Here is a 24,988-nt window from a genome sequence, read left to right as displayed (position 1 = left end):
TAGTTGGGCCCGAGCAGAGGCTGGTTTATTGAACACACTACCCCAGAACCGCGAGCTGTGTTTGAGACAAAGTCCAACGGGATAATGGCCAAGAAGCAAGCATTGAATGAGGAATCTAATAAAATATTCAATGATTGGTGCAAAGCAGGAAAAGAGAGAAAAGAAGAGACGAGACAAGAGTCCCTTCAACAGCTAGAGAACAATGCAGACTAGGCAATGGGGGAGCAGGACCTGGGCCATCAGATCTGGAAAACTTTTACCAAGTTGATGTATCGTTGAAGGACCGCAACTTGGAGGTGGCCAGAGGATGCACGTATCTGTGGATTTTTTTGCAGCCGCGAGGATACACAGTCGGTTGTATATGATCAGTAATCCCATATACACGCATCTGCAGGTGTTGCAAAATCTGGCAATGGGTTTTCTCGAAGGACTGAAACGGTACCTTACTCCCCTAGTGGGCCCATACTTCAGCACGTGTACTGAAAGTGTCGGTCGGACACCGACTCTGCAGTGTCGAGCCATCGGGCCGTTAGAATTTGCAGACGAACGCATTGATTAGCGCACGAGGAGCAAGAAATTTGAGCCTCATCCTGCGCAGAAGTTGTTTCGAAGCACGTGTGGGTCCTTGGGAGCCACCGCGGCTGTCCAGAACAGGCAAGCCGACCGCCGACCGCCGATACAGCGTGATGTCGCATGCGCCCCGTCTAAAAGTCAGCAACTGGCACGCCCCACGTACTGAAATCGGGCGAGGTCGGAGGTGGATCGAGAATCGGTGGTGGAGAGGCCGCAGAGGCCTGAGTCGTGCCATGGGGCAAGGTGCGAGCCGGGCTGACGTCATAGGTGACCTTTTGCACTTCGAGAAACAGGCTAAAACGCGTGGCGCAGCTTGGCTATGAGCGATCAGCACAGCTTGGTGTGCCTATCTCGATGCTTGGAAGAATGGCGGGGGCTTATGTTGGAGGCTTAAAAGCCAAGTTCTGCTGTCACAAAGGCTTCATGTCATGGTGACAGACCCGCGGAAGACGTGAACTCGAGTCGCGGATGACGTAACACGACATGTCGCATACCAGTATGGTTTATGGTAACGGACGGCAACGCAACCTGCGCCTCTCCTTCGAGACGAAAATGTCTTCGCTCCGGCCGATGTCTGCTTAGCATTTGGCCCATTTTAAATTCTACATTGCCTAGTCTGAGAGGTTCGGGGCTAATCTCCAACGGCGTCTAGCATGAACGCGCCATAGCGCCAAAGCCCTGTCAACGTGAAAGATGCGATATGACGTCTTGAGGATTCGAGCGCGTGCCTTGTGATGCGCACAGTATGCACTGCGTAGTTTGGAGCGTGCACCCCCGCCTCCACATGCACTGTAATGTGTTATAAGCTGTTTCCTCCGCCTGTGTGACGTCTGGATTTTCTCATCCAACCCCAGCTTTCTGGACCCGGTCCCCACAACTAGTCCCCCAGGCTGACCATTCTCAACTGATAGCTGCCCAAGCGCATTGTTGTCGACAACATGGCTTCCGCGGCAGAGATCAAGCCTGAAATCCACGACCCAGAAACTGTCAGCAAGAACGAGGCTGGCGACGCCGAGAAGAAGAGCGCTTCCGACGGCGACCACCATCACGCTGAGAACCCTACCGATCATGCGCTTACTGCTGCCGACAAGGACCACTACGAGAAGTATGGCACCTACGACCGCTATGAAATTACAGAGGAAGACTGCTACGACGAGCTTGGCTTTTGCTTTCCAACATGGAAGAAGTGGACCATTCTTAGCATCGTCTTCATGGTGCAGGTCAGCATGAACTTTAACACGTCGCTGTACAGCAACGCCGTCACGGGCATCTCAGAGGAGTTCAGCGTCAGTGCACAGGCGGCGCGTCTGGGTGCAGCCCTCTTCCTCATCGCGTACGCGTTCGGTTGTGAGCTCTGGGCGCCTTGGAGTGAAGAGCTAGGACGATGGCCTATCCTCCAGCTCAGTCTGTTCTTTGTCAACATATGGCAAATTCCTGTGGGCATTGCGCCCAACTTTGGGACCATCCTTGCATTCCGTACGCTCGGTGGTCTCTCCACTGCGGGTGGTTCAGTAACCCTTGCCATGGTGGCTGACATGTGGGAACCGTAAGTACATTGCACACTCTTGGCGTGATCATGCTAACAGTTCCAGCGACGATCAACAATACGCCGTCGCTTTCATCGTCTTCTCCTCCGTCGGCGGTTCAGTCCTGGGTCCCATTGTGGGCGGTTTCGTCGAACAGTTCCTGGCGTGGCGATGGAATATCTGGATTCAATTGATATTTGGTGGCGCCGTCCAAATCGCCCACGCCATCCTCGTCCCCGAGACCCGTACAACAGTCCTCATGGACCGCATAGCCAAAAAGCGCCGTACAGAAGGCGAAAAGAGCGGCAAGCCAAACAACATCTGGGGACCCAACGAGCTCAAGACGTTCAAAGAGCGTTTCAGTGTACACGAGATTCTCGTTACCTGGGTCCGTCCTTTCCGCATGTTCGTTACAGAACCCATTGTGCTCGTCCTCTCCCTGCTTTCCGGTTTCTCTGATGCCATCATCTTCATGTTTTTGCAGTCTTATGCGCTCGTATACGCGCAATGGGACTTTGCAGCCTTCGCCGTTGGACTGACTTTCGTCGCCATCGGCATTGGCTACTTCATCGCCTGGTTCTCCTTCTTCCCAGCTATTAAGCGCAACGAGCGCCTCCGACGTGACCATCCCGACGACGAGCGCTCCCAATACGAGGCCCGCCTGTGGTGGTTGCTGTACACTGCTCCATGCCTTCCTATCGGCCTCATCATCTTCGCTTGGACGAGCACTGGCCCGCCAATTCACTGGATGGGATCTCTAGTCGGATCAGCAATCATCGGAATAGCCAACTACGCCATCTACATGGCCACCATTGACTACATGATCTGCGCCTACGGTCCGTACTCAGCGTCCGCGACTGGTGGTAACGGCTGGGCTCGCGACTTCCTTGCTGGTGTCCTCACGCTCCCCGCCACACCCTTCTTCCAGAACATCGGCGGAGATTTGCATCTCGCATATGCCTCAACGATTCTCTTCTGTATATCCCTCCTTCTTGTAGTGTCGGTCTATGTCATCTACTGGAAGGGCCCTGAACTCAGGAAGCGCAGTCCTTTTGCGCAGAAACTCAGTGCTGCTCGCGACGAGACTGGCGGTCGCCGTGTCAGCAGTCTTCCAGGCATGTACGGTTCGCGCGCAAATTCTTTGGCACAACAAGGTGGCTCGATGCCCAATTCCCGCAGGGGCAGTGTGGTCCGTGGCGTTCCAGGAGGTGAAAACAGGTTCGAGATGCACCGCAGACAGAGTGCGCGCAGTACAGGAGTTGCTTGAGCACCGGACGCGTTCTTCGTTTCTGTGCAGACGACCTAGCCGAATGGAATTTCAGTTTTAATGAATTAATCGTGTTTTGAGCTACAGTAATGGTGACGAGCACGGCCCACTGTTCCATCCCGTGCGGGCTGTTACGTAATCAGATCTGCCCCAGCCATTTGACCTTCGCGGTAACCCATCTCGTTGCCACATCTCTACACGACGTCTTCAGGAAAGATATTCGTGATTGCTATCTCATCACTTCTCCCTCAATCCCATATGATGACCTGCGTGCCCTTGCGCGTGTGAAAGTGCGCGCCTACTGTATGCCGCAACCTAGCCTAGGAAGTTTACATTGGAGCACAAAAGCCCAACGCCTTGTCGCAAGTACTCTCTCGATTGACAAGTCGGCGTCTGGCGAAGAAGCCTCGTATCCTTCGTCTTAAAATCATACGACTGCGTTCGGAACAGTCTTCGGGGTTACTTCCTCTGGACTCGCGAGTGCGTCTGCAACACCTATGATAGGAAGTCTATCCTCTTCAGCGATGCTCTTCTTCGAAAAAAGATGCTTAATCTTCTTCTCAAAATTAACACCCCTGGACTGCCATTCGACTCCCTCTTCAAACTCATCGAAAGTTTTTCCGGTTTCCTTCGCGCGCTTACGGATTCCACGAGTTCGGATTAGCCAGACCATATGTGAAGCAACCATGCTCATCTCGATAGCGCAGCTACACGTCATTAGTCTTCCTTCCAAATGACTGCTGCTGGTACTGGCACATACCAAAGCGCGTACATTGTGCCAAAGAGCACGTCGAACTGATTCTGGGCTACCAAAGCCATCAACGAGAAGAACGCACCATTCCAGTCGATGGTCAAGAATATAAAGTCGATACCCACAACACGACCTCGTCTCTTGAGCAGCTCAAATGGGATGGGCATATAGCCTGCGATAAGGGTGAGGAAAGCGACAATGCCGATCAACAAGACTGGCCACTCCAGGCCCCTCGAGTATGGCTTTCGAAGAGCATATACGAGCCCGATTTCTATTCCTGCAAAGAAAACTAGAAGTGATAACAATAGGAGGGATGCCGTCCAGGTCCGCCATTTCCTAGCTTCTGTCAGTTTTGCATTCCCGAAAGGCACGACCATGCCGATATCGGAACTCACTTGCTACATACAAGACACTGCGCCCAGCTCACACCACACAGCACACAGAAGCACTGCGGTTGGACAATGAGGGGGATGTTGAATTGCTGTGTAATGGCATACACACCAAACGGTACGCCGCTAATAGACCATAGAAGCATCATGGACCCGGGCAGTCCTTCAGTGGACTTGGTCCTCCAGTTTCGGTATATCTGGGGTACCAGTTGGACGCACCAACATATGGTGCCAATGGTGCCAAGCACGTTGGCAGCTGGGGGTATCGAAGTTTGCGGCGCCATGGTGGCACAGAGACAGGGTGTGAGGAGCGTAACGACCTAGTCGTACAAACACCAAGGCTGCATGAGTTGAAGGTACGCCGCAGTTAATATGAGAGGCACTAATATCCTACAACCGTCAGTGGCGAACTAGTACGTTGAAATTTTGGCCCGCTACGGAGCTTTCAGCTTATCCGATAACAACGGGAATTCGAAGCGGCTCATCTACCGAATCTTCTGTGACAGCATTGTATCAAAACTCGTTGACCGCCCACTAGTTCTTCCGCTCCTTCTGTGCATGAGAATTGCATGGCTACGACTGGTGGTTTTGGCGTTCGCTTGATCCCGTGCCATGGGTAGAAGCTAGCACGCTACACGAATGTGGTAGTAAAATCGCACGCCGTGCATGACGTGCTGAGTACTTACTCCCTATTCCCTTTGATTGGTAACCCAGATTGTAAATTTCCGGTATGCTATCCGGGTAGCTGTTGACGCCGGTAAATGCCTATTCAGATGAACTATTAAGCTATCCGGTACAAGATGTAATGATTGGTTTGATTCGAGAACACGCTTGGCATGTCGCGTTGTTGTTCCACAAGCTCCTTCGTTTCATGAGTGATTTATATGCTTTTCGGTCGGTCATGTTTGTTATGTAGGTGGCATCATCTGTTATAGTTGTTGCTTTCGGGGTCTCTTCGTGTCTGCCCTTCTTGGATAATCCGCTACTAGGTGGAATACTATTCTTGGTCACTAATAACCGCATGTTCGTTGCAATAGTAATTAGTGGCAGTTCTATCTTGGCGAGAGTGTAAAGTCGCTTTTTCAGTCTCCTGGGAGGCCTACTGTGTCACGATAATCATTGGGCTTGAGCTTTGGGGAACGGTTGACACCACTATCGTCACTGTCAAGGTTTGCAAGCATCGTATGATACGCAACCTTTCCTTGCATGGAGCTCCACTCAGCTCTTCCGTACAGCTCATTTGTCATCCTCTTACTCTTGACTCTCGAGCACTAAAGCAAAGAATGTCTGACCGCATTTGATACGATCGCTCTGCATATAGGAAAGACGCCACTTTCCCACCGTTCTCCCATGACATCCTGTCGGCAGAATTGCTTAGCGAGTATGCAACTATGAAAGTACTCGGTAATGCATTTATTGAGCGGATCCAATCGTCTCGATCGTAACAAGCCGTTGTGTGTTCCCTATTGGATGCGGCAGAGCATATGCACCAGCGTAACGTAGCTGGACGCATGCAGTTGGTGATTTGTAGATGAACGTCAGCTCATTTGCTAATACCAAGACAACAAGTGGGTGGATCAGCTGAGAGGAGTCAACAGTGCAGTTAGATATGAGTGATTGTGATCAAGGAGATAGTAAATTTAGAACTGTTATTCTCCTGTTCAGTGAAACTTCACAGTCATCAAACACTGATTACTTTATATCCCGGTGTTCCTCCGGCGAAATCTTTGCTGTTACGTACCAACGAACGCGTGTGAAGAATCGTGATGCAGTATTGAATCAAATATGCTTGAGCTGTCTCGAGTCATTTTCAAAGCGGAAACTATGTGCATCAGCTTGCTATTCTCACGTCTCAATAGAGTTGAGAAAAAAGTCACTTCGCTCATGTAAGATACATTCAGCGCTAGCAGAGTGTCGCCGATCTTGACATACGTCACTGTTCACTCATCTTCGGTGCCAGCGACGATCGAATTCCAGACCATGAGATGGGCTGCTCTGCCGCCCGTATACATATTGCTTTTTTCGGAGCTGAACTGCAGTTACACTCGTTCATACTATCGCGTTGTTGATACCAGATTTTGAGACTGCCTTTTCCAACGCAGTGACAATTAATGCAACGGACAGCTTGCAGCCGCGCTCGGACGGAGGCGCAATCAAGCATGAGAACCACCGAGATCCGCAACCTTAGACCATGCGCAAAGATGATTCTGGCTGGTGTTGAGGAGAAGCAAACCAAAGCCGCCATGTCGCATGTATGGCTTGTCCAATCAGCATAGGTGGACAGAGCGCCTGACTCCTATTGACGACAGAAGCGACGTCATCACATGCTGCTCACTGCCCGAGGCGTCCCAAGCGGTCCAATTCAATTGTCCCGTACGCAGTCTTTGTGTCGGCATGTATCGTGTTGCGCAGAGTTCAAATGTCACCAAGGTCGCAGGGCCTATCAGCGCACAGCATGAACGTCCACGGTTCCCGGTCGACGGCGGATCCCTCCGTCCTGAACTTTGTAGGGTAGCGCAATTGGCTCCGCGATTCCCTCAATAGTGCAAGCCACCGACCACTGCAAATAGTAAGATTGTTTTGGCAGCTTCAAAGGCTTTACCTGATATCTCACCGTGCATTCCACGCCGTCCGCGCCGGATGCCTCCTAAGACTCCCCATGGGTGATGAGTTCGTTGCACCTCCAGATTTCGTTGCTTGGGGCCCATTTGTCCCCGACAATTATATACCCATCCGTGTGACCCACATCGATGTGGCCATAGCAGCTGCAGCGTTTGGTTTGGCCAACTTCTTCGCCATAACCGCAACTTTCATTGGCGCCAGGCAGACGAAATCATGTCGACGCCCAAGGACTAGCGCATACATCTGGATGATCTGGCTGGAGATTGCTGCTTCGGTGGTTATCTCTATCGAGTGCCTGTTGTATTTGTTGAGGATCATAAGGCCTAGCTTCTACTTTTTCATGTCTGTCTGTAAGTATACCACGGCCTTAGCACCTGTACTTGGCTGATATCAGCAGTGCTATGCTGGGTCATTCAGATCCAGATGCTTCCTCAAATTATCATTAACCGAATTCGCATTATCCTCCAAGACCGGGTACGAGGACGACGTCTCATAATAGGCACCGCAATCTACGTGACCTTGATCAACATTAGTGTGTTCGTAGTCTGGATACCCGCACGGCTTCAGATCAGCCCAAGGTGAGTCTTGTGGTTCGAGCTTCGTGATATCCGCTGATAATGGCAGATGGGTTCATATCAATGCCATCTGGGACCGCACGGAAAAAGTGCTGTTCCTTCTCCTCGATGCGTATCTCAATTGGTTCTTCATCCGCGTTGTAAATGCGGATCTGGTAAAGAATGGCCTGACCAAGTATAACCGCCTGGTCCGTTTTAACAAGCGTATCATCGGCGTCTCTATCCTGCTAGACGTTATGATTATCGGTGCGATGAGTATCCCAAACGGATTTGTGTAAGTCGAGCGCATGCCTGAGTCTCTCGTATACAGTTTCGCTGACTCTTGAAGCTACGCTATGTTTCATCCGCTCGCATACTTGGTCAAGCTCAACATCGAGATGTCGATGGCGCATCTCATCAAAACCATCGCCTTGGGCCATCCGCGCCCTAACAGTGACCCGTCGCCACTGTTGACTTTCTCATCGTCGCCTGATGGAGACCTGTTCAACGCCAATATGTTTGCAGAAGCACCGCGGCAGCGACACTCGCTCATTCGGGGTTTGTTTGGCAGCGAGCATGTTGTCTTTTCGCAAGAGAATGCTCGCATCAGGGCTCCTGGAGATAGTTCTACACGCAGTGCATCGATACCTGACCACGAACTGATGTCCTGGAGCCCCAGAACCGACAAGGAATCCGGCAATCCTGCCAGCGATAATCCGAGTACTAGTGAAGACAGGAGGACCAGCAATACTCAGGGAGATTACTGTCGTTGGGATAGTTGCGTCTCAAGCAACGGTAGAAATCTGGAAGAAGCACACTATGTCCCCATGCCGGACGCAGCTCACCTACCTGCTCATCCACGTAGATCAGAACTAGGCTGAATTTACGACGTTGCCAAGAGGAAACCATTTGAGCATTTAGCCTGCGCATTCTGGAGACACTACTATGCGATTTCTCAGCCACCAAGGACGGGTTTCCGCGAACTCAACGCCAGCATAAACTTCGAGACAGCATGGGCCCATTGCAATTCATGACCCCACCAATAAATTACACAAGCTGTACGAAGACATGACCTGGAAACGTCTGGCTCGTGTTGCAAACCTCGTTACCCAAACAATTAGCACGTTCGTGCGCAGTCGCTCGTCGTACAAGAGCCACTAGTCTATAAGTGCTATTGCGGAATCCTTGGGGCCAACGCGCGACGAACTTGGTCTTATTGTCGTCGAGGTACTTTCTCTATCCGGGACTGTACCAACACGCGATGCTCGTTCAGTGTGGAATATTGATCATGGAACGATACTACACGTGCTACGGGCGGTTGCTCGGTCGCACACTCCCAATGAAGTTATCACAGACTGTTGATAGGAACAGTAGCAACTTATACGTGCCGCAATACCCCTGGTCTGAAGCATCACAGCGCATATCAGCCAACCCAGACACATCTACTAGTCAAAATCGGCGGTACAAGCGTTACAAGCAATCAAGATTGTGTAACGAATATGCTGCGAGAGAAAACAGTTGTGTGGTATGCACAGCCGACAGTCGAATCCAATCGACTAAAAGAGAAAATCCTCCCGTCCGGTGCACTGTACTGTTCCCGGTACCACGCTGTCGCCTCGTACGACATAGGCAGAGTGTAGTTAATATGATATGACAAACAAGTGCAATCTATGGTATTCCGTATAAGTTCTGGCATAACCCTACCGCACCACGCTGCTTGGTACTTTGGTCCACGCATCTGCGATTCTTCAAAAGTCACTTTCACCGATAGAGAAACCATATCCACATTTCCTACACATATAGCAAGTTCTCAAGATGAAGTACCCGTTGTGTTTGATTGTCTTTGTCGCCTTTGTCACCGCCCAAGACATCCAAGACGAGACACCATCCGATTATAATGACGAGGGTACATATGCTACGTCAGTCTTATGTAGGTGGCCACAATCTTGAAATCAAAAGCATAGAAGCTGATAAGTCTAGACCCCGCTCACACTCCATCCCCCGGCTATCCTGAGCCATCTTCGGGTATTTTCGATTCCAGTGCAGTGCCCAGCGAAGTCACCTCTGATGACTGGTGCTCCACGACCCACATCACTATCACGACTACTCGCACCGTTTCCGTCGTCACACAGATCCCCTCCAGTCTTCTCACTGTGACTGGTATTGTCGAACTGAGCTCTTTCATGCCATCCCAGCCACTGCTTTCGACAAGCGAAACCGGCGTCATCGAGTCCAGCAGTGGGACCGCTCCTCAGCTACCGAGCACTGCGGTCACGGTCACCGTTCCGGGGACCAGTGCCACCCATGAGGAGAGTAGTGTTGCGCTCTCAAAAATCCCCTATCCTACTGCTAGTGATAGGCCAGCCAGCACTACCGGGGTAGGAACAACGTCTTCTCAATCTCCAGGTCTACCGGTGTTTACTGATGCTGCTGATGCGATCAGGGTGCCATTCGTCGTTGCTGGTATCATTGGGTGCGTTGCTTTGATGTTTTAGGTGCGAGTACACACTGTTGTTGCAGTTTGGAGGAAGAGGCAGGTAGTAATGTCACATTTGATTCAACCAGAAACTCGATTTAAGGAGCGTGTGCGCGTTGCTCTGCGAGATCCTTCTCTCCTGTCCGTTCTGCTCACCAACAGCAATTGATGGTATTGTCTATCTTGAAGACCGATGGCGAAGCGGCTGACACTTGTCGTTAGGCACGCTCAAAGAGCTGGCTCTCGACGCCCACCGCCAAGACGACTTGATACCAGTCTCACGATGCCTTTTTAGGCCTGCCAGTTGCCATCCTGAGCCTGAAGAGCACGAGCAATAGCTTCGTCGTTAGCTGACTCGGAATCAACCCCAATCCGTGCCTCCTCGCCGGACAGAGCAATAGCACCCTGTCTATTGCCAGTCATACAGCAAGAGTAGAACAAGCTCGCCCACAGGAAGACCCTGCGCACACGTATCAATCAGCATAAGCACTTGTCATATGTGGATGCGGAGGCCTTACCAGTTGAAGAAGTTCAACCAAAGGAGCAGTCCCTGCCACGTGTTGATCTTGACTCCACCGATCCACAGCCCCTGCTCTCCTGCACGATGCGCATCCCCTTCTGTCGGCGTACTAGCCACATGGCCAATGAAGCCGATGATGGACATGACAAAGGCCGCAGCCATCTTGAAGAACTGGTACTTGACATATTTCTGCTTGGACAGAGTACCGGCGACGGCGCGTCTTTGCTCTCGGACGATGAGGAAGATTGTCGTTGCCGAGGTCAAGATAGGGGTATAGAGGAGACTAAGAGTGAAAAGCTTGTGCCGAAGGGGGAAAACAAGCGTAATGAAGAGGGCGACGATACTAAGGACTGCGATGGCGATTTGGCACCCTTGTATGATGCGCAGACGGGGGGAGGCGTCGCGGGGGAGGCCAAGGCCGAAAGAGGGCATATTGATGGAAGGCATACCGAGTCTTTGGTGTTTGAAAGAGAGGGATGATACAGATGGAAGCAGACAAAGCAGGACTTGCAGCGCTCTTTATTGGGGGCTAGCATCTTCACCGGTTGCGCCTCAGGAACGATAAGGGTGCATGCCCCAGCAGCCACAAAAGGTCGAAACCCCAAACCTGGTATTTTCCTATACTCAACTCGTGTTTTATTGATGGATGGGGTGCGCGATTGGCTTGGATGCCTGGAAATGGGGCGCGCGTTGCCGGAAGCGCCTCGCGTAGTTTAGGCGGCCAGCATGGCGTAGCAGACGTCGTGTCAGGCTGTCAGCACACGATCTGGGATTTGGCGAGAGAGGCTAAGAGAGTGTAAGTGTTGATGTATCGAATATATAGTCCAGCAGATTCCATGGCGGCGGTAAGTGGTTCAAGCGATTTGTTGCCCGAAGAGAGTTTCCGTGCTGAGCTGTCAGCACTGCTACCAAATTCAATGAGCGCGACAAAGGTCCCAACCGTCTCTGTGCTGTCGCCACCACTCAAACTGTCGAACTGGACACTGTGATAAGACTTGCTCGCACTTCCCGCTCTTGTGATATCTGGATTCACTTTTACAATCTGAGAACGCGCCACATCTGCCAGCGCGCCATGCTGGTTGCGACCGAGGTAGTCGCCAAGAACTCGAATCGGATCATCTGTAGCGTTGTCCGTCTCAAAAACAAGCATTAACAACAATGCGTTGGTCTCCGCTTGGCCCGATATCGAAACCGGTGAGGATGTTGACCAGATCCCCTCGCATGCGAAGCGGCTCATCTTCGCCAGGCAGGGCATAAACTGCACCGTCCTCTTCGTCGGATGGTCGAGTGCAAATAGATACTCGGCTGATGCTAGGTCTTGGACATTTGAGGTTTCGTACAGTGCCAAATACTCGTTTGACCCATGTTCAGACTTGAGTGCGCGGTAGCGGCGCGCGCGTTGGAAGCCCGGGAGGCATACACGCTCGGGAAGGTGTTCGTTAGTCCACCAATCGTTTAATGCTTTCTCATCAGTTGTGGCAGGGTCTATCGATCCCCATAGCACGAGAACGCCTGTAGACGTGTGGGAGGAGACAAGGGAAGATGGTGAGGATGTCATGTTGTGTTGCTTCGGGCCGGACAGTGCGGAGTCCACAATGAATGGCCACTTGAACGCTGGCCTACTGATAGTACTACCATTAATTGAATTCCGTGCAAACCAAAGCCTACCCAGATGCAGGAAATGCGCTACAAGACACAAGAGAGGGATGAGAGGGTGCATGCGCGAAATGCGTTCTTGCTGCCTCTTAAGGCTGATTGCCATGTGGGGTAGGCTGTTCCTGCATTTCTCCCCCCGCATCACCGAGGCTATCTCACCACTGATTCACAAACAACACTCGGAGCCAAGACACATACGAGCTCCAGCGTGGCAGCCTTGGGGATAAAGCGATTGATCAGCAATCTGTGTTATCGTCCAATAATGGCGGCCTGAAACTGGCGCCACTCCGGCCTTGGTCGTCCAGAAAACGTTCCAATCTCGTTTCGCCACGGCGCGGCGCATAGACGAGTGACTTGCTCATCGGATCGCAAAGCCGTCCGTAGTGGAACATTGGACCTAACAAACACTAGGGATGAGGACGATGTTCTTGAATTAGTGCCCGTGTAAGTCTCCTGGCTCCTGGCTACCCTCAGGCATTTACCGCATTCCAATAGAGTAGAAATCAAATGCCGCATGACCACGACCCAAGCGAACGAATATCTTGGTACATCTGGGCTCCGATCCTCGGACATGGATTCACGAGTCAATGCCCCGAGAACAACGGTACCAAGAAACCGTGCTGGTGGAAACATGCTCTATCGAGTTCATCCCACCGGCAGTTTGGATTTGACAACACCACGGATGCCTGCCGTTGCACCAGACCCTTATCCTAATTGGCTCAGCGGCTTTGTTCCAACGCATATTTTCATTTCGCACGCCATGGCCCACACGGCTAATGCAGATCAGCACTAGACCAAAACGTTCGCGGCAGCTAATGAATCAAGCTTCGATACCAAGCTCAGGGGGAGATAAAGAGAAGCAATGCGCCTCCTCGCAAAGGCGTTTTTGGACCGCCTCAGCTCCTCGTATTGTCACTCGTTTCTGCAATCACACACTCCTTTATACCCAGTGCAGTCATTCGTTGAGTTCTTAAAGTTTATTCTCCGTACCCTAATATAATTCTTGCTTTCTAACGAGACCCACCAAATCCACAATGCGTCAATCCATTGCTGCTCTCTCCATCCTAGCAAGCGCGGCTTGTGCTCAAGACGTCGTCAGCTTCTTTTTCCCTGGTGGCACGTCACTCTAGTCACAACACCAGCACAGATCATGTCTAATTCGCGTAGGCTACGACGGCGTTGACCCTGTCGCGACCATCAATACTGCCAATCCCTCCACTACCGAGTTCCACATCGCCTGCCCTACGGATGCCGACGACACCGAGTGCGGTTGGGGCCCAGGCCTCGATGTCACTATCCTCTCCCAAACGCGCTTCCAAGCCCAGATGTCGACCGACGTCGTGTCAATGAGCCTCGGATGCGACTACAACGAACAGGCAGTTGAAATGACTTGCACGGTGAACCAAGTAGGCGGCAACGACGACACTGGCGGGCAGCCCATCACGGCGACGCTCTCCAGTGACGATGTGCAGTTTCTCTCCGCTACTGTTGTTGCAGGGAACAGCCTCTTGACTGATGCTGGAAGTGTGACTTCTAGCACGACCAGGTCAGCATCAGGCAGTAGCAGCACCGCTACTACGACAAGGAGCGCTAGTGCGGGTCTGATGACCCCCAGTAGATCTATCACGCCAACCAGCACAATGACCTCGGCCTCAACTTCGGCTTCGACTTCGGAGACTGCATCTGCGGCTAGTAGCTCATCAGCGTCTGTGCCTGTGCCTGAGAGCACCGGTGCGGCCACCAAGTACGGCATCGAGGGCTCTGCACTTCTCGCCCTTGCCGGTGTTGCTGCGCTGAACGTCTGGTGAATGTGCCAACAGAGGTTGTGAATGATGAATAATTCTTAATGACAGCATGGTCGGTGATGATGTCGCTTATCGAGTTATTAGATACCCGACTGTGACTCTGCATCAAGACATGGCCTACAGACCACTTCTCGAAGCTTTTGGGAAACAAACGATGTACCGATGGTCCTCAAGGCGCAACAATACCAACGTTCATCCACACCCGGGAATCGCGTTCCTGTGCCTGTCCAACAGTGTAGTGCGTGCTCAGATGTTCCAACTGCATTGCATATCAGGAGTAGTCACTTTACCTTAGATGTGTGCTTTTGTGCTGTTTCCATTGCCGTTTTGAATCTCAAATATGTCCGTCTGCTCGCCCATTGGAACGGAACAAACGTTGTGTGTATCCCTGGAGCTGATCGACTTAATCGGTCTGCGAATGTTCTTATGAGCAGAGACGAGCCTTTGGCCAGCTGCGCGGTGAAGTCAGACCATCCCAAGATCCTGAAGGGATTCAAGTCAGAGCCCATTGCCATGTCGCACTCCAGAGCTGCGATACTCCGGCTTCCTGGGTAGCTGCTGGCCCATGTCACGGAGGACGTCGAGATTACCGGCCTTCAGGAGTGTGCATAGCCATCTTTGAGTGTCCTGGTGGAGGTCTTGTGTAGCAGTGATCATTGATTGATTACTGGCCTCCATGCTCCGTCAGTCACTTGTGGCTGCGTGTGGACAGACTCAAGATCGGAATCTCCTTGACCTCCCTAGTTATGCCCAGATCTCGGGAAGGCGAGCGGATACGGCTGAAAGTTATATCCTGGCGACCATTCTCAGGGGGCGTATTGTTAGCAAAGACGAGGACGCTCCTGCTGTATATGTTACAGTTTTCTAACGAGAGCTCATGACCGCGCAACACTCGGTAATGGATCCTCGTGCAAAAAGAAACGTGCTGCATCAGACCCACGCCAGACCGCGGCGGCTGCAAAAAATATTGACTCAAGCGAGGCTCGAACTCGCGACCTTTCGCGCATCTCAGAATGTGAGGCGAACGTGATAACCAACTACACCATCGAGCCGTTCTTATATGCTGAATCAGCAGATTAGAATTAATATATTTCGCGACGTTTGCAGCCGTGGACAAGCTGGGAGCGATGTAGTGGGTCCATCGCGGGGCATCAGAGCTCCATCCGTCGTATCTCAGGCCTCCCTCACGGACAAGATATTGGTATTCCAATGAACGATCTGACACATACCGATGTTGATCCTTGTTGGTGTCCTTGCTGACGTGATGCGTCGTTATTGCTGAATGCAGAATGCAACCGTGGTTAGATTTCGTTTGTGAAGCCAGGATGCTATGTAAGGCCCCGACACGGGAAAGTGCTTACTCCACTCAACACAGTGTCATATTTAAAGAGGTGCTTTCAATCTTGTAGCTCATCCTCATTCTCAGACTCCCTCGAAGTGTGCCCTAGTTTGCAATGTCAACACTCAAAGAACAGCTGCCATGGACGTCGTCGCCGCTGATCATAAACGCCCCTATGGCGGGGTGGGCAGGTGGTAAACTTGCGTCAGCTGTAACGCTCGCGGGTGGCCTTGGTATGATCGGAGGTCTGTTCAGTATGGAAGACGTAAAGAAAGAGCTGCGTATTGCCGCCGACGCCTTAGAAGCCAACTCCGAGCTCTCGACATCGCGTACCCTCCCCATTGGTCTCGGCTTCCTACCTTTCGTGCTAAAGCTCGAAGACGTCCTCCAAGTATTCGAAGAGTTCAAGCCCGCCGTGGTCTGGCTATACGTTTCGAAGTCGCTCGACGATTACGCGGAATGGGTGCCAGCAATACGCAAAGCCTCACCGGACAGCAAGATTTGGATTCAACTTGGTAGCGTGGCAGCAGCTCTCCATGTTGCGAAGAGCGCCCGGCCAGACGTTCTCTGTCTCCAAGGCGCGGATGCCGGGGGTCATGGCCTTGAGAAGGGTGCAGGTATCGTATCACTGTTACCCGAGGCGTCGGATGCACTCGCCGCAGCGGGCTTCTCACATGTCCCCCTCGTAGCAGCAGGCGGCATTGCTGATGGACGCGGCGTTGCTGCAGCAATCACGCTGGGTGCTAAGGGTGTTGTGATGGGGACACGGTTCCTGGCGTCGAAGGAGGTGATCATACATCCCGTGTACCAAGCGTCAGTGTTGGAAGCCCAAGACGGCGGGCAGGTGACGACGCGTTCGAAGCTGTTCGATCAGCTGAGCGGCCCCAGCATGTGGCCGGAGCCGTATGATGGACGCTGCCTGGCAACCCAAAGCTACCGGGATTTTGTGAATGGCATGAGCCTAGAAGAGATACAGAAGTTGCACAACGAGGCTGCTGCAGATGAAGACAAAGGATACAAGACGGGCTTGCAGGGGCGCGCGGCAATGTGGGCTGGCACTGGTGTGGGGTTGGTCAAGGAAGTGCAAAGCGCAGGAGAGATTGTGCAGAAGGTCCGCCAAGAGGCGAGAGATGTTTTGGCCCGGGTGGCGAAGCTGTAGGAGGAAGGAGCAATGGCATGTACGGCGGGAAGGAGCAAACAATGGACTAGTGACGTCACGCGTCTGGACGCAAGATGTGTTGCAGTGACCGTTCTGCGTTCTAGCTCTAATGACTACTGAAAACTCAAGTCCAAGATCCACGGCCTCCTCTTCTCCAGATCCAAAATCATCTGTCCAAACAGCCCATTCGCCCAGCTGAACCACTGCCGACTCCACACTGCGTTGTCTCTTGCATGCACACTCTCATGCATGAGACCCAAACCATCCGTGCTCTGCACCAGCCACATCAGATTCTGAATAATCTCCATGTCGTCCTCACTAGTCAATATCGTCATGATGAGCGCCATGGGCCACGGCCTGCCAGGTAGCGTGTGCGGACTTCCAACACCAGTAATCACAGGCCCGACAGCATAGTACGGATTGTCTCTACTCAAAATCTTGCGTCGTGTGTTCTGGTAGATGGGATCGTGCAGCGTCGTATAGCCCAGGAACGGAGCTGACAGAAGAGAAGGTACATTGGCATCATCCATGATGTTGACAGAACCGTATCCGTCGACTTCGTAGGCGTATATCTTGCCGTAGGTGGGGTCCGAAACTATTCCGTACTTTTCTATGCCGCGGTTGATGGCCGTACTCAGGGCTTGCATGCGTGCTGGTAACCCGCTGTCGCGGGGCATGATACGCGATGCTATTGTTGAAGAGTTGTTGAGGGCGGCTGAAAACATCATGTTGGAAGGGATAAGGTACTGGTAAGTACACGCATCGTCGCTGGGGCGGTGGAACGAGCGTATGAGGCCGATATTTCCTCTGTGAGGACTGCCATTACAGTTGTTGATTGGAGTGCCGCCGTAAGGTGCACAGTAAGTGTAAGGGGTGTGTTGCCATTCGCCATCCTCAGTGTAGCTGTCTATAGTCATGCTTTCTGCCGTTTCAAGCACTACTTCAACGGCTTTGGTCCAGTTGCTGGATTTCTGAAAGAAGTCATAGTCCCTTGTGGCAGTCACGTAGTCGACGGAGAGCTGCAGGAATGAGGCCAGTGAATCCAGCTCCCACTGGCAGGAAAACACTTTGTAGTAGTCGAACAGGGGCGTGATGCGGTCGCTATTCAGACTGCTTTTGTGTACGACGCCACTTTCATCGGGCGCTTGGAATGCGTTGCAGAACACATTCTCGAGGATGTAGCGTGCTTGCAAGTTGATGGCGCCTCGGAAAAGACTGGCTAGACTGTCTGGACTGTCGTCTTTCTCCAAGACGGAGACGTACGCTTGGAGTTGGTTTGCCGAGTCGCGTAACCACATTGCTTCGATGTCGCCGGTAATGACAAAAGTCAGTTCTTCAGGTTTCATGCTCATGAGAGGACCCTCAAGCTCGCCGAGGCTACTCGTCGTGTTTGACCATCCTCGCCATTCAATCGTCGTATCCAACGTACTGGGCCATGAGTTCTCGAAGATCTGTGATCAAATCAGCATGCATTGCACCACAGGAGCGATGTCCGTACACGAAAGAGATCAACATCTTTGATCACACCTCGTAACCGTTCAATCGTCCTCTCAACCTGCTCCGAACGAAATGTTCGACACGGTATAATCGGTCTGGCGTAGCTCAAGTTCCATGTTCCTTCTGTGTAAGGCTCATGATAACGGGCGGCGTAGTTCTGGTAGAGTGGACATTGGGCCAATGACAGGGATGGCAACAGAAGCGAGACGCAAGGAAGCAGGATCTTTGCGCCTGACGGCCGCATCGCGTAAACGGCGGGCCGATAGTCGCCTGGCAACCTAGTAATACGGTACGAAATGTACAACGACTAGAAATATCGCCGATGCGTTGAGGAGTAGCCGATCGCGTGTGATGCTAGGTGTTTAAGCAAACTTTGGAAGCAAAGCAAAGCCAGCACGAGCCACATGTCATCGGTTGCGACGGCTAGCAGCGTGCTACTAACATGGACCGTGTGCAAATAAGGAGCAGTCGCGATACGAAAGCGACCCTCACGGACAAGGAGACTGTTAATTGCGGAGTATACCCACTATCGAGGCAGTCCAGAGTATTTCATTTGTATAGATTGCGTGCCAAGAATTTCCTAGTCAAGACTACGGAAACTCTGCACCCCGCACGCGGATGCTGAGTGACACCCTCTCATGAACCTTTCATGATAGCTCTTACTCTCTTCCTCTCCTCAGCATCCAGTACCCAGGGTATGCCCGATTCGCCTTCCGTGTCATCCGCTACTTCTGCGAATTCATCGTCTTCCATGTTTAGAATCAGAGTCATCTGAGTACTCTTTTGGAATACGTCGCGGAGTGAATATGCGCCGCCGCTTGTAGCCGCGGTGATGATTCCAGCGACGTCGCGCTCAAGCCTGACAGCACCGAGCGCATTGACTCTGCCGTAGTAGCTTTTGATGCGCTTTTCAAGGGAAGACGCGAGAGAATTCAGTCCCAGCGCAAGGAGTCGATCAAAGTTTGCTGAGGTCAAGATACGCTTTATGGGACGGATCACAACTCCCCAACCACGGTCAAAACGCGACTTTACCACATCGACGTCCTCCTCCTCTTCGTCCTCGTTCTCGGGGTCATACTTTATGTCTCGGAACGCCTCAGCCAGGATTGGCCGAATGCGAGGCTTGAGGACGTTGGAAAATAAGACAGTGATGCCGTCATTGAGGAGATCTCCGCTCTTGGATGCAAATGACTTTTCCATTGCTTTCAGTGTGTTCTCAACGAAAACAGCGTCGTGCCCGAATGGAAAGAGGTCGTACAGCGGTGATTTCGCATCCTCTTCGCCAGCTTGCGCTTGACGGCCTAGCTGCTGCGAGACTATGCGTTTGACGTAGTCATTCGCAATGTCCAGGTTGTTAATGAGCACCAAAAAGGCAATAACTTTGTCCTCAGGAGGAAGACCGCCCTGAATGACGGGCTTGGGATAGCTTTCGTCACGCATCTTCCGCTGTATCATACCGATGAACTCGGCGCCTAGGATATGGCTTACCGCAGGCACGACACTTGAGACGACGGCACGCTGCGAGGTTGCCAGTGTTCTCTGGATTACTTGATTGACAATGTACATGACATCATCCACTGCGGAGGTGATGAAGGGTGGGTTGGACCCAAGAGGCTTGATTGGATTCAGCGTCAGATCTGCTGGCGGTTCGTCCAACTGAAAAGCCTTCTCCACCGACCTACGGAAGAAGAAGGTTGTCATGGCATTGACGGGCTCGATGAGATGGCTGTTCACTTTCTTGTGGAGATTACTGGTGGCTAAGAAATTGGGCATCACCAAACCATGGTCGACATGGTCTTCGGGTTCGGCGGGCTGCAAATGTAAGTTGTTGAAAGCAGACGTGTACATTTGCTACTTACTGCACACTTATCAGAGAGGAAGCGCGCATACAGCGCATATCGTCCTAGTATTAGTGCGCCCTCTCCAAGCAAGCCATCAATCTCTTTCATGTCCACTCCCTCGTCCTCGCTGACCCGACCAGCACCGTTTGCTGGCGAGCTGGAACGAGGCGTGCCAGAAGCGGGTTTTTGGGAGGGAAGAAAGCTCTGGACAAGGAAGGAGAAGGCATACGATTTGATGTCAGTCAGCTTGCGGTCTATGCGACGCTCTTCATGCCATGTGTCGAGCACGATGCCGCCTTGCACATCGGCCTCAATTTGTAGACGTTCAATGACCTTTTGCATCATGCCTGGCCCGTAGTGACGCTCTACCAGCGGCTCATGGCCGTCGACAATCTGCGCGATATGCTCGAAAAGCTTTGTGATGGTGTTGCCGTAGAAGAAGGGCTCGTTTCTCTGCGCTGGCGCAGCCGAGTTGAAGTTTGTGCGCGCGCGCGAAGCTACTCCCTGGCAGACATAGCGGCCGTAAGCATCGAGACCTACATCAGTGCGTCCGATCAGGGGGAACAGCTTGAAGAATCTCGTCACCTTGGAGCCGTCGCCCTCGTGCGCTGCCTTTTCGAACTCGCGCAGGAAGAGGCCACACAGCGACTCTGCGGCGGCGTCCAGCGTCACGCGCGGCGGATCCGGCACCTCGGCGGTAGGCACAATCTCGTCTGCGAAGCTGCCGTTGACGACGTCGTCGGGTATTTTGGCGGCGCGGTGCAGATAGTTGGCGGCAGTCTCCCAGTCCTGAGGAGCGCCCATGGAGCCGTGTACGCCCAGCACACAGGCCTTGAGTTCGGCCACCTGCTCCACCACCTCGAGTGTGGCCTTGACGTTGGACTGTTCCTGGTCTAACCGCTTGACGGCGCTCGATATGCGGCTCGCCGTCGAGGCGGCGTCGGAGAGCATGCCATTGCTGATGGCTCGCGTGTTGACGGCCTGGGTGCCGAGGTGGGCGCGGAGCAGATCGAGGCGACCGAGTTCGCGCGAGAGATGCTTCTGCTCGGCGATGAGGGCGTTTAGGCGCTGCGTGACGCTGGCTTCGTGCTCGTGCAATTGGCCGAGGGCGTCATGGATCTGAGCCACGCTGGCGGCGGCGAACATGTCTCGGTCGGCAAGGTCGACTGCCATGTTCAACCATGCTGCTGTACGGGTGCAGATGGGGACGAGTGTCAAACGTCGCGTATGGGCTGTCGACTGTTGATCGTCTATTTCTGGACGTGCAAGCTGTCAAGCGTTGGTGGGCGAGCGCCGATCTCTTGGCCGGTGACGTCTCAGGCCGTGGCCGTTGCCCCTGCAGCGAGATTACATTGCATGTTGACGGGCAGCAGGGAACGACGCGGAAGGGCCTGCGCCGTCGCATGTTTCTGTTTACCTTGCCAAATTTCCGTCACAAACTCGGTATAATAACGTTTGCTGCCGGTTGTCTGCGGCACGGTTCCAGTCCCCAGCCCAGCAGCTGTGTAAACACCACCAACCCGCGCACCAATCACCCGCGCATCTAGACCTCTCAGCCGTACGTACCACGATTACGCACCAACGGCCCGCATCTGCACCCAGAGACTGCGCCTTCCTCGTGCTCGTACTCGAAACAAAAGAAACCCCTTCACCACCCACGCCTTCCCTCCGCCCTCCGCGCCTTCCCTCTGCGACCGCGATTGCACCCTGCTCGTACTCATCTCCGTGGTGCCCAGGACCCTGTCCAAACAGACTTCCCAAAGCGTTCCTGCCTCCGCCCATTCAACGTTCCTCCACGTGCGGCCCAGCCTCGTGCACACCACCCAAGACATCCGAGTCGCAAACACTATTCTTCATGCTTCCACGGTAAAAAAGCACTTCGCAATCAACAACACCATCAGGTCGAGTCGCCGGTGCACTAGCACTTGGCAGCATCCACTGCGACCCACCCCCAAGCCATGGACTCGACCGCACACCTCCTCTATGCCGCCCACCAGCTGGATGCCCGCGCTGGAGGCATGGGCGGCGAGACGGGAACGCGCCCAGCCTCCTACAAAATCATTGGTCTAGTCCTGGCCATCGCTTCCGGCGTCTTCATCGGGACGTCGTTTGTTATCAAGAAACATGGCCTGTTGCAGGCGAACAAGAAGTACAATGAAGAGGCGGGAGAAGGCTACGGATACCTCAAGAATGCTTGGTGGTGGCTCGGTATGACACTCATGATTGTTGGAGAAATATGGTACGCACTGTGAAGCGTCAGATCCGGACATGGTACTAACGCCTGGCAGTAATCTCGTCGCATACGCTTTTACCGATGCTATCCTCGTAACCCCCATGGGCGCCCTTTCTGTCGTCATATGCGCTATACTGTCCACCATCTTCTTGAAGGAACGCTTGAGCTTTGTAGGGAAAGTAGGCTGTTTCAACTGCATCATCGGATCTGTTGTAATTGCCGTAAACGCACCCGAGCAGTCGTCTGTTGCGCGCATCCAGGACATGAAGAAGTGGGTCATTGCTCCTGGCTTTCTCAGCTATGCAGGTGTCATCATCGTCGCATGTGTTGTCATTGCTCTCTGGCTCGGCCCAAAGTACGGGAAGAAGACTATGATGGTCTACATTACCATCTGCAGTCTGATTGGAGGACTGAGTGTCGTCGCGACCCAAGGCCTCGGCGCTGCTGTCGTAGCGCAGGCTTCTGGCACCTACGGCGGACAGTTTAAGGAATGGTTCCTCTACGTGCTGCTTGTCTTTGTCGTGGTCACGTTACTGACGGAGATCATCTACCTGAACGTAAGTCCATGTCTTCCTTGGCCATGTGGAGAATGCTAAGCTTTGCCCAGAAAGCCTTGAACTTGTTCAACGCTGCCTTGGTAACACCAACGTACTACGTCTTCTTCACGTCTGCGACAATCGTCACCTCGGCTGTCTTGTTCCAGGGATTCAAAGGCACCCCGCTCCAGATCGTCACCGTCATCATGGGCTTCCTACAAATCTGTTCCGGCGTCGTGCTGCTGCAACTCTCCAAGTCGGCAAAGGACGTGCCAGACTCGGCCGTCTTCAAGGGCGATCTTGACCAAGTGCGAACCGTCGCAGAGATGGAGGAGCCCGAGTACGAGCCCAGAGCTGACACCCTGCGTGGTGGCGCAGCCATCCTCAGGTCACTGTCAAAGGCTAGGTCGCACAAGGAGCTCGCTGAGGCTAAGAAGATTCAAGAAGAGCACATGGAGCCAATTGGTGAAGGCGAACAGGTCGAATTCGACGGTCTCCGAAGACGGAAAACGGTCCTCGACCCCAGTCGTCCGCCAACGCGCAGCGCTACCGTTGTACGAACCATCCATCCGCCTCTCGGCATGTCGCAATTCCCGACCGACGAGTCAGACGACGATAATGACAGCTTCCATCCTGGCTTCTTCCAAAGATTACGCTCCCGCGGCAAGTCTACCAGTAGTCGTGGTAGCTCACATGCTCCAGGGACTTCCGGCATGGGCATGCAACCGTTACCCGCCATCCCACAGGCCGATGGCGCTTCGGATCGCGAATCAGACGCCGGATCCTACAAGCACACCATTATGACGCAGGATACATCGTACAAGCCGCTAGACACCCACATACATTTCGCCTCGCTTCCTGATCCACCTCGTATTGGCCATGATCGTCAGGATTCGAGCGACTCGCTCGCTCCCCCAAGACCACCCAACCACATGGCCAAACGTCAATTCTCCTTCCAGAACGTCTTCTCCCGGAACCGTCCTGACTCAACAGGCGAATCGTCGAGTAACAGACGACCGACTAGTAGGCACAGTCGGAAGAGCAGCAGAGAAGGCAAAGCAGCTACCGCTACTGAAGAGGAAAGGCTGGGGCTTGTCAAGGGCGATTCAACCAATCTCCTTCCCATAGCCAGTCATGGAAGTGACGAGCTAGTAGGACCGCCAGGCTATTCAGATGACTGGGACATGATCAGGACTTCAAGTCCAGGGTATTCACCTGAGCGGCCGCAAGTACTGCCACCGCATATACGCAGAGTTGATACGGACATGTCAGAGCTGAGCCCGAGAGACCCCAAAGAATTATAGAAGGGCCCTGGGAATGGAAACGTTTTCTTATAGGGTGTGGGATAAGGACCTGCACATTTTCTTTTCTGTTTTTGATCAGCGAGTGCAGTCGCGTTAGCAGTGTCTTGCTTGGCTTCTTGGATATCGTTTTGCATAGCTGACGGGGTTGGTTTCAGCGTCGGTTGATCCTTCTTGGGCGTTGGCTTATGTCGAGCTGTTGCGCGGTCGCCTAGGAGGTGGATTTCGGCCTGCGAATGTCGTGACGACCCGCATCGGACGTTTATGAGTACTGTTGTGCACATGAGCAGAATATCGCCTTGTAGGGGCTTGTTTACGTAGATAGCAGACGGAAAACGACTGAGATATATGGTCGTGAGGTACATAGACATTTATATTACGATGGCTACTACCACCACTTGAAAAATTGATCGCCAGCCCCGTCGTTGCCCAGGTGGAGTATCTCCACAAAGAGGAAGATGGATTGTTCTCCCGTAGGTGTCTGGTAGGGTGATCGATGTTTTTGTACGGCGTGTGAGGTGCAAGCGGCTACCAGTAAGCGGGGTGCCCCAAGACCACGTGACCCGCACTACAGTCCGCGCATCAATGAATCTTGGGATGCATCCGCGGACCGTCGACTTGGAGAACCAGGTGCTTGGATCTCGATAGCAGGCCTGGTTGGTCAAAAAAGGAAAACATCAAAAAACTTGCTTCTGCCATGCTGTATGGTCAACCTCGCATGAGGCGCTTCAGGGGTAACGGACATGCGTCTAGCCACCCTTACGACGATTAGTACATGCAGGACCCGACCAGCAGAGTGCATGCATTACGTGTTCCTTATCTCAAGGTCGTATAGCCAAAAGAAAACTCGACGTGGCGTGCCAAGCACGTGATTCACCCAGCCAACCCACACCTCCGCCACCACCACCCACTCATGTGCAAAAGGAACAAAAAAAGAATGATG

General features: G+C 52.9%; 8 protein-coding genes across 8 annotated transcripts; 5 read left to right on the top strand and 3 right to left on the bottom strand.

Moving 5' to 3' along the window:
- Positions 1-1,511: 1,511 nt before the first annotated feature.
- On the top strand, positions 1,512-3,366 carry ACET3X_007609 (uncharacterized protein; the record flags this gene model as incomplete). The annotated part of the gene is made up of 2 exons (XM_069453773.1): positions 1,512-2,119; positions 2,166-3,366. The coding sequence occupies 2 exons, from the start codon at positions 1,512-1,514 to the stop codon at positions 3,364-3,366; spliced, it is 1,809 nt and encodes a 602-aa protein (XP_069304772.1).
- Positions 3,367-3,793: 427 nt separating this feature from the next.
- Positions 3,794-4,790, bottom strand: ACET3X_007608 (uncharacterized protein; the record flags this gene model as incomplete). The annotated part of the gene is made up of 3 exons (XM_069453772.1): positions 3,794-4,073; positions 4,127-4,453; positions 4,513-4,790. 3 exons carry the CDS (start codon positions 4,788-4,790, stop codon positions 3,794-3,796), a joined length of 885 nt encoding a protein of 294 aa, XP_069304771.1.
- A 4,707-nt stretch (positions 4,791-9,497) lies between these two features.
- ACET3X_007607 (uncharacterized protein) lies at positions 9,498-10,177 on the top strand (the record flags this gene model as incomplete). The annotated part of the gene is made up of 2 exons (XM_069453771.1): positions 9,498-9,612; positions 9,663-10,177. 2 exons carry the CDS (start codon positions 9,498-9,500, stop codon positions 10,175-10,177), a joined length of 630 nt encoding a protein of 209 aa, XP_069304770.1.
- A 272-nt stretch (positions 10,178-10,449) lies between these two features.
- ACET3X_007606 (uncharacterized protein) lies at positions 10,450-11,125 on the bottom strand (the record flags this gene model as incomplete). Its single annotated transcript, XM_069453770.1, has 2 exons — positions 10,450-10,618; positions 10,677-11,125. The coding sequence occupies 2 exons, from the start codon at positions 11,123-11,125 to the stop codon at positions 10,450-10,452; spliced, it is 618 nt and encodes a 205-aa protein (XP_069304769.1).
- Positions 11,126-13,368: 2,243 nt separating this feature from the next.
- ACET3X_007605 (uncharacterized protein) lies at positions 13,369-14,142 on the top strand (the record flags this gene model as incomplete). Its single annotated transcript, XM_069453769.1, has 3 exons — positions 13,369-13,450; positions 13,502-13,880; positions 13,953-14,142. 3 exons carry the CDS (start codon positions 13,369-13,371, stop codon positions 14,140-14,142), a joined length of 651 nt encoding a protein of 216 aa, XP_069304768.1.
- Positions 14,143-15,593: 1,451 nt separating this feature from the next.
- ACET3X_007604 (uncharacterized protein) lies at positions 15,594-16,637 on the top strand (the record flags this gene model as incomplete). The annotated part of the gene is made up of 1 exon (XM_069453768.1): positions 15,594-16,637. One exon carries the CDS (start codon positions 15,594-15,596, stop codon positions 16,635-16,637), a length of 1,044 nt encoding a protein of 347 aa, XP_069304767.1.
- A 113-nt stretch (positions 16,638-16,750) lies between these two features.
- ACET3X_007603 (uncharacterized protein) lies at positions 16,751-21,148 on the bottom strand (the record flags this gene model as incomplete). The annotated part of the gene is made up of 4 exons (XM_069453767.1): positions 16,751-18,088; positions 18,136-18,291; positions 18,798-19,946; positions 19,994-21,148. 4 exons carry the CDS (start codon positions 21,146-21,148, stop codon positions 16,751-16,753), a joined length of 3,798 nt encoding a protein of 1,265 aa, XP_069304766.1.
- A 455-nt stretch (positions 21,149-21,603) lies between these two features.
- Positions 21,604-24,440, top strand: ACET3X_007602 (uncharacterized protein). The gene is made up of 3 exons (XM_069453766.1): positions 21,604-22,214; positions 22,264-22,765; positions 22,816-24,440. Exons 1-3 carry the CDS (start codon positions 21,934-21,936, stop codon positions 24,046-24,048), a joined length of 2,016 nt encoding a protein of 671 aa, XP_069304765.1. The 5' UTR covers positions 21,604-21,933; the 3' UTR covers positions 24,049-24,440.
- The last annotated feature ends 548 nt before the right edge of the window (positions 24,441-24,988 follow it).

This window comes from Alternaria dauci, chromosome 7, assembly GCF_042100115.1.
Source record: "Alternaria dauci strain A2016 chromosome 7, whole genome shotgun sequence".
Lineage (NCBI taxonomy): Eukaryota > Fungi > Ascomycota > Dothideomycetes > Pleosporales > Pleosporaceae > Alternaria > Alternaria dauci.
Note: the sequence above shows the minus strand (reverse complement) of the source record. Positions and strands in the feature narration are given on the sequence as shown.